General features: G+C 38.3%; 1 protein-coding gene across 1 annotated transcript; it reads right to left on the bottom strand.

Annotated features, from left to right (window-relative positions):
• Positions 1-750: 750 nt before the first annotated feature.
• On the bottom strand, positions 751-2,121 carry LOC149145181 (uncharacterized). Its single transcript, XM_089452364.1, has 2 exons — positions 2,037-2,121; positions 751-1,816 (listed from the first exon to the last, which is right to left on the bottom strand). The coding sequence occupies exons 1-2, from the start codon at positions 2,119-2,121 to the stop codon at positions 1,206-1,208; spliced, it is 696 nt and encodes a 231-aa protein (XP_089308490.1). The 3' UTR covers positions 751-1,205.
• Between the last annotated feature and the right edge of the window lie 5,216 nt (positions 2,122-7,337).

Raw genomic sequence — 7,337 nt, 5'->3', positions numbered from 1 at the left:
ACACTGTGTAGGGAAAGAAAAGCAATAACTAATGCAACTGAGGAAATCCGCAGCATCACCATAACCTCTTCCACTAAGATACTATTTGAATTTTAATTAAATTCTTAAAAAAAAAAAAATCTACTTCATTAATTATTGTTTTTCATTCCTGGCCTAATTTTAAAAAGTTCAATTATTACTAACAATATAATTGATTTTAATTTAATTTTAAATAATAATATTCGTGATTAAATTTAATTTTGAGATTAATGTTGAAATTATCCTATTATGAAGAATAAGATATGTAAAATTGAAAAAAAAAAAACGGTTGAAATGTTGAAAAAAAAACAGTAAAAAGAAAATCGATACCATCTCTTTAAAGAACAACTTTTAACAATCAACCTGGTAAGGAAAAGTTGCTATGAAGAACATTGTCAACAAATGCATAAATTGTATGAAGGCACAACAATGATGAAGTCTACAAACAATGGAAAGCATTGTTTATGCAATGAATACCATTTTTTTATTTTATCATTAACCATTTAATTATAAAAGTATGGGATTTCTGGATTAAAACACTGAATACATATATACATTCATTAATAAATTAACCTCAAATATAATTGTATAATGAAACTCAAAAATAAATTTGACACCCAAAAACAATGGCTTCACCTTATTATTTAAGAATTAATAATAACCACAAGTTCAACCCAAAACAAAAACAATCATTTCAGCTTATTATTAAGGACTATAAATAGTCATCCCATAGATTTAAAAGGAACTATACATAACGATGAATCTAATTTTGTAAAAGCAAATTCTAAAATTAAAAATACAGAGAAAAACAACTATATCTCCAACCTGTGCGGAAAACTACAGGTTCCAACAATCAAAATGATCTGCACGCGGATTTCTAAATGAAATTGTGCGAACAGGCGCAACCGTCTTTGTCCTCTGGACGAACACGGCAGCTTCCCTCTGTACCAACAACGCAACGACAGCTTTATGATTTCTGTATCGATTCCCCTGAGATAGCTTTAATTACTCATCTACTTTGGCTGACTTAATGCTTTAATCTTATGAATTACGAATCTGCTACATCGCTAGGTCCAAGAAATCTTGAGATTTTATGGAAGGGACCTTGGCATCGCAGACAAGCGCTTGAAGATCTTCCATGTGACCTGCGCACCCGGGAAAACTAGGATACAATAGAACGAGCCTACTTAATCCAAACCCAGCCGGCTTCTCAGATCCCTGGTTGCAAATCTATCGATTTCAGCCGACTTTTTGCCGAACTTCTTAGTGTAAAACGTGGGTAAAGGCAAGCAACTCGGAGGCGGAGAATTCGTATACGCAGGACCGACCCATTTTTCCGAAATCAAAAGAGGAAAATTAAGGGTTTTGATGCCATTGCCTCTTTCGGTGACTTCAGGTTCGAGTCCTGTCAGCTTTGGCAGGCTTGGCAGAGCGGCTGCTTTAGGTCCCTTTGACGAAATGGACCTCGATGTCAGGGTTCGATTCTTGGTAACATGCATCGGATATGGGCCCCGGGTTTCCGTGGGACTTACCACAAAACAGACCGTCTTTTCCTTCGAAATTTCCAGCTGCCTTGAATCATTATTATTAGGCTTTAATGCCTGTCCTCGCTTCAGAATCGTAACTTGCCCCGTTAATACAAGATTTTTGGCCGGCTCTTTGCCTCTGTCCAGCAGGGGCTCTTTCTTCGAAGCATATTCATCACCATGGCCGAATTTGGAGTTACCGCATTTAACAGTTCTGTTAACCGCGCCCCGATTAAGAACCTCAAGCTGAAGCTGACCTGCTGTGGTGGTAGCTAAAGGGGTAGATTCCCCAATTTCGTCAATAGACTGACTTGCTATACTGACCTACTGTGGTGGTCGCTGTGATGAGTACATTGCCTTACTGTAGTGGTAACTAAAGGGGTAGATTCCCCAATTCCATCAGTACATTGACCTGCGGTGGTGGTAGCTAAAGGGGCAGATTCCCCAATTCTGTCATAGCTAAAGGGGAAGATTCCCCAATTCCGTCAGTACACTGCCCTGCTGTGGTGGTAGCTAAACGGGCAGATTCCCCAATTCCGTCTTGGGGGCACGTGAGTCTAGCGTTTGCTAAAATCATAGGATCTTAGTATATTCACTTGCAGGTAAAGGCAGCTACGAGAACTAATTCTGGGTCTCCCATAGATTAGGACTGGTGTTATAGAGGGAGCTACCAGGATTGATCCTGGGTCTCCCATAGATAAACAGTGGAGGCACCTACGAGGATTGACCCTGGGTCTCCCATAAATTAACACTCGCAGTTAAGGATTCACCATGTGGTTGAAAAAAAAAAATACATATACATATATATATTACTACAATCATATTAAGAGTATTAATGTGATTGATATGGAGTTGTTTTCACTGTGATTTTTTGGACTATCCAGTGTCGGAATCTCACTCAAAAAATTGAAGTGAAATCTTGATTTGTGTTATTTAAATTGGTTTTTTGACTATATATATGGATTCTAAAAAAAAATTACGACACTTCAATGGTTTTTTGACTATATATATATGGATTCAGCACCTTGAAAAATCTCTACCACTTCGATTGTGCAGGGTTACCCATCAAACTTGTGACTTCAAATTCCTACCGGATTTTAGAGAAATTAGACGGGAAAAACTTTTAAAAAATGGCATTAAAAACAACTAGGGTTGATATAGCCGAAGGCTTTATAGATATAACCAAAAAAACCATTGCAACACGAAAAATGTCTTACTAATGTACACATTTCCCTTAATAACCATGTATAAAAAAGTTATGGGTCTACTTTCACTTGAGGAAAAAAAAATTACAAATCTTATTATAAAATGACCATTTTGTTAAATAAACTTTGCTTATATATTAATTTTCTCATCTAGTTAGAATATGAACTTATTAGAATTGAAATAATCTAGAATCTCTAGGAAATTGGTGGGCAGGGAGCCATGTGGCATGAATATAATTTAATTTGAAAAAAAAAAATTACACATCTTATTGAAAATAGACCATTTTGGTAAATAAAATTTCCTTATATATTAATTCATCATCTAATTAAAATATGAACTTGTTAGAAATCGAAAAATCTCAAATCTCTAGGAAATTGGTGGCCAAGAACCACCTATATAATTTTTTTAATTTAATAAAAGTCAATGCAACCTAACAAACTTCATAACACACTACGATAAGCTTTAAGACTAAGCCTATGATAAACATATTCCCCTCAAAATCAATCTAAATAGTTAATTAAAAAACAAAAAATAAAATCAATATAGTCTTATCCACCTTAATTCGAAATAAAAAGTCTTCCGCAATACACATCTACTATATAAGAGGAAGTGAAAAAATTCTTCCGCAATACACATCTACTATATAAGAGGAAGTGAAAAAATTCTTCCGCAATACACATCTACTATATAAGAGGAAGTGAAAAAATTCTTACACCCTAGTCTCTTTGTGTATACGTATAAAGTTGACATTACACATCTACTCTGTGTGTATATGTAAAGTTGACACTACACATCTACTCAATAAGAGGAAGTAAAAAATTCCATACACCTTGACTCTTTTTGTGTATATGTATAAAGTTGATGTAAGTGTATAGGTATAAATTTGATATAAAATTTAAAGTTGTTTTGCACGATTTTATTTAGAAATGGTTGTGCATAATTTTATTTAAAAATTTGCAGAGTGATTTTGGAATACTTTTTATCAAAGTTGAAATTTATATTTTTTTATTTTTATTTTTTTTCATTAAATTGATTAATTAAAAATACGTAATGAAATAAAATAAATTATGGTTTTTTAGTCATATGGTATTGATGAGGCATACTTTTGAGTATAACGCTGTAACAAAATTGTTAAAATTAATGGAGAAAGTTAGTATTTTCCACATTTAATTGTTTTTTGTTGTAAAATAGGATTAGACCCTGTCATTAGGTCTAAGATTCTATTATTTAAGGAGTGGTTCAAACCACCTTATTTATGTGCTAGTTTATATGTAACAAGATTTTGTGTGAATAGATGTCGAGCGTTCTACCAGTGACAATTTCCAGGTGCAGTGTCTCCCCTGAGAGTTGCCCAGTTCATCAATAAAGTTGATTTTTAATTTTTCATGATATCGGAGCTTAGGAGAGCTTAGGTTAGAACTCAAAGTCAGGGTCGAGTGAATTTGTTGAATGATTTAGTGACTAAGCGTTGTGGGTGATCGAATATGTTGATCATAGTTGGGATTGTTGGAGCTGCATCTCGCTATCTGATTCATTGTTTGACGCCCACCATGATTACCGTGATTGATTGTGATTACCGGGGTGAGTGTTGTGATTACCCATCAATTCGCATTGACTAGTCGTGGAGTCTATCTTGCTATGGAAATTGTGGAATAACTGGGCGATTTCCTGATTCCCCATATCGAAGTTGGCGGAGTCAAAGACCAAGCAGTGAAGGCAGAGATTGAAATTAATGCAGCCGGAGATCAAGCAGTGAAGGTCGAGATTGCAGTTGGTGTAGCCAGAGATCAAGCAATCGCCAAAATGGTGGAGCCTGTTCGCTCGAGGCGCGGCAGATCCTAGCTTGACAGCATCCACGGGATCATCTTCTGATCCCAAAATCTATGTGTGATGAGATCACAACGCACCAGGGTGAGTCGAGCCGGTAGAGAAGAGGGAAGAGGAGCAAAATCCTCGCAGCAGAGTCTGCTATTTTGACATATGTTCCTCCATTTCCTCCCAGAAGCTGGAACGACGACAGAAAAATCCAGTGGTGGTGCTGACGTTGGTGTGGCACGGATGAGCGAACCGTGCTGCAGTGAGCGTGAGCGTGAAGGTTGAATCATGGAGCTTGACCGATTCTGGTGAATTGTGGGCAAGGTCCATTGACCTGAAAGTAGCGTGGCAGTGGAATAGATGCTCGGCAACACAGCCCGGTTCTCAAAAGATGCTCGAATAGATCTGTTTAGCAGGGCTTGTAGAAACAACCATTGTTGACGACAAGGAGGAACCCACCAGGGAGGAGGCCAAAGGCGTGAACGTGTTAAGGTGTTGCTTTATGTGGAAAAGCGTGTATTTAAGTAGGTTAAGTCAACCATTGTAAAATTTTGCAATACAGAAGCTGAAGTCAAAGCGGTGAGCATTAATAGTGGATCTGCAGGTTGTGAAGTGCGCCATCGAAATTTGAAGTCTCTTGAGGCCCTCGAGGCCGAAGTGCGCAGCGTCATCGAACTTTGCTGATCCACCAAATTGCAGAGTCCGTCAATGTAAAATTCTCCTTCCGTGGCTATGTTGCCACAAGCCTCGCCAACATCAAGCCATGGATGCTCGATGCCCAGCCCGAGGTCGAGGTTGTTGTAGTGAATTCTATCCTTGAGCTCCATCGTCTCCTGGAGGACCCCATCCCCGGACGACCCAGTGCCATCGATCGAGTCCTCGCTTCCATCTAGAACCTGAAGCCCAAGATCTTAACAGTGATTGAATAGGAGGCCAACCACAACCGCCATGTTTTCTTGGAACGATTCATAGAGGCACTACACTATTATTTCACAGTTTTGATTCCCTGGAGGCGCGCGGGTTGCAGGCCAAAAGAGAAGAGCAGTTGATGTCGTAAGTCTATCTGGGTCAAGAAATTTGCAACATTGTAGCTTGTGAGCGATCTGAACGAGTGGAAAGGCACGAACCTCTCTTGAATTGGAACGTTCGCTTGAGAAACGTTGACTTCTGGCCTATTCCTTTGGGATCCAATGCTTTCAAGCGGGCCAGCATGTTGCTCAGCCTCTTCTTAGGTGGGGAAGGATATAGGGTTGAGGAGAATAATGGGTGTCTAACACTTGGTTGGCACAACAGACCTCTAATTGTTGCTTATGCCTGGCAAAGTTGTTAATCATCTATCTCACACCATCAAGAAGGTGATAGGTGGATCAAATTCCCCAACAATTATTATTGCAGCAACATCATCGTTTCATGGAACCCACAACAACCCAATTCAATTCCAGATCAGGTCAGCTAAAGAAAAATTAACGAGTATGTAGATTATCTACCAGCGTCGAGAATCTATTCATGGCAAATCATACTGAAGTTCTTGAGTTATTATAAGCAAAATTAGATTGCACTTATTATTAGCTCGACTCAGTACCATGTACCGCTGCTAGGAGCTTTCCTCACAAGTGTTGCCATGAATCCGGATCGGTGGCACTATGTTCGTGGAAATGATATCTACTTGTCGTGGTCAACTAATTTGACCAACTCCCTAGTGGTCGGATCTGCAGTGCCTGAGTTGAAGGTCACATGGTGGCAGCGTGAATAAGAAGTCGCGTGGAGCACAAGTTTGTGGACAAAGCGTTGTTCCGGTTCCTCTGTCCAGTTAGGAATCTTCTCGTGTGGATTGATTGTGTGGAGCATATGAACACTACGTTTAACTAGTATTGCTATTGGTTTGTGTAAATGTCGACATCGTTTATGAATTAGGAATTTCCATTTGACTTGTGCGTGGGACAAAGTGTTGTTTGGATCCCTCATTGTTCGATCAACCTCGGGGCCCATCCCTGTGTCGCTGGAGTGTGAGCGTTGTTGGAGCGAGTACTATTGGAAAGTGTATAGTAACATCTAGAGTTGGTATGTAGTAGTGCAGTGGGCAGCAAATTGTTCCGGATCGAAGTGTTCTTGTTCACTCGGTCCAAGGGAGAAAATAGAAGGAGAAATGGGTCAACAAAGGAGACTGAAAGAGTCTCAAAGAAAACTAAGGAGAAAGCATCAAGGAACAGACGCAATATATTGTTTTGTTGAATTTGGTGAAGAGTTTCCAATCGACCCTCATGGACTTATAGTTGATTAGGTCAAAGATCATTATGCAGATCTAGAATTTGATGAAATCATTAAGGGGTTAATGTCGGATCTTCCCTCTTTTTCAGGTATGAATTATGAAAGCTAAGCAACTAAAATGAAAACAACATTATGGAAGGTAAATTTATTGAATTATGTTGAAGATGCTATCAATTTAAACTATGATAGTGGAGATGCATCAACATTACGTCTTATAACATATGCATTAGATGAAAACATCATGTTTAGCATACTACATGAATATGGTAAGATTCAAAATGTAAAAGTTTTGTGGGATATTTTAGAAATGAAGTGCAATTTGAATGAGGGCAAAGATGATGAAAGTATTGCTCTTGAAAATGATGATTGTGTTCTCAATCCCATAACTGATTGTGAAACTGAACATGTCAACATTGAAGATGAAATGATGGGTGATGACTGAACATGTCAACATTGAAGATGAAATGATGGGTGATGAATGTGTCCCTGTAATTGACATTAAAT

Source organism: Pinus tabuliformis, chromosome X, assembly GCF_031772625.1.
Source record: "Pinus tabuliformis cultivar Carrire ecotype Pingquan chromosome X, CPIR1, whole genome shotgun sequence".
Classification (NCBI taxonomy): Eukaryota; Viridiplantae; Streptophyta; class Pinopsida; order Pinales; family Pinaceae; genus Pinus; species Pinus tabuliformis.
This window is presented reverse-complemented; position numbering and strand designations above follow the sequence as displayed.

Excerpts from the sequence above, each read along its gene's own strand:
- LOC149145181 (XM_089452364.1), bottom strand. The coding sequence starts at position 2,121 with ATGATTTTAGCAAACGCTAGACTCACGTGCCCCCAAGACGGAATTGGG. Across the intron at positions 1,817-2,036 it reads TACCACCACAGCAGGGCAGT|CTACCACCACAGCAGGTCAG; the intron begins GTACTGACGGAA and ends CTACCCCTTTAG.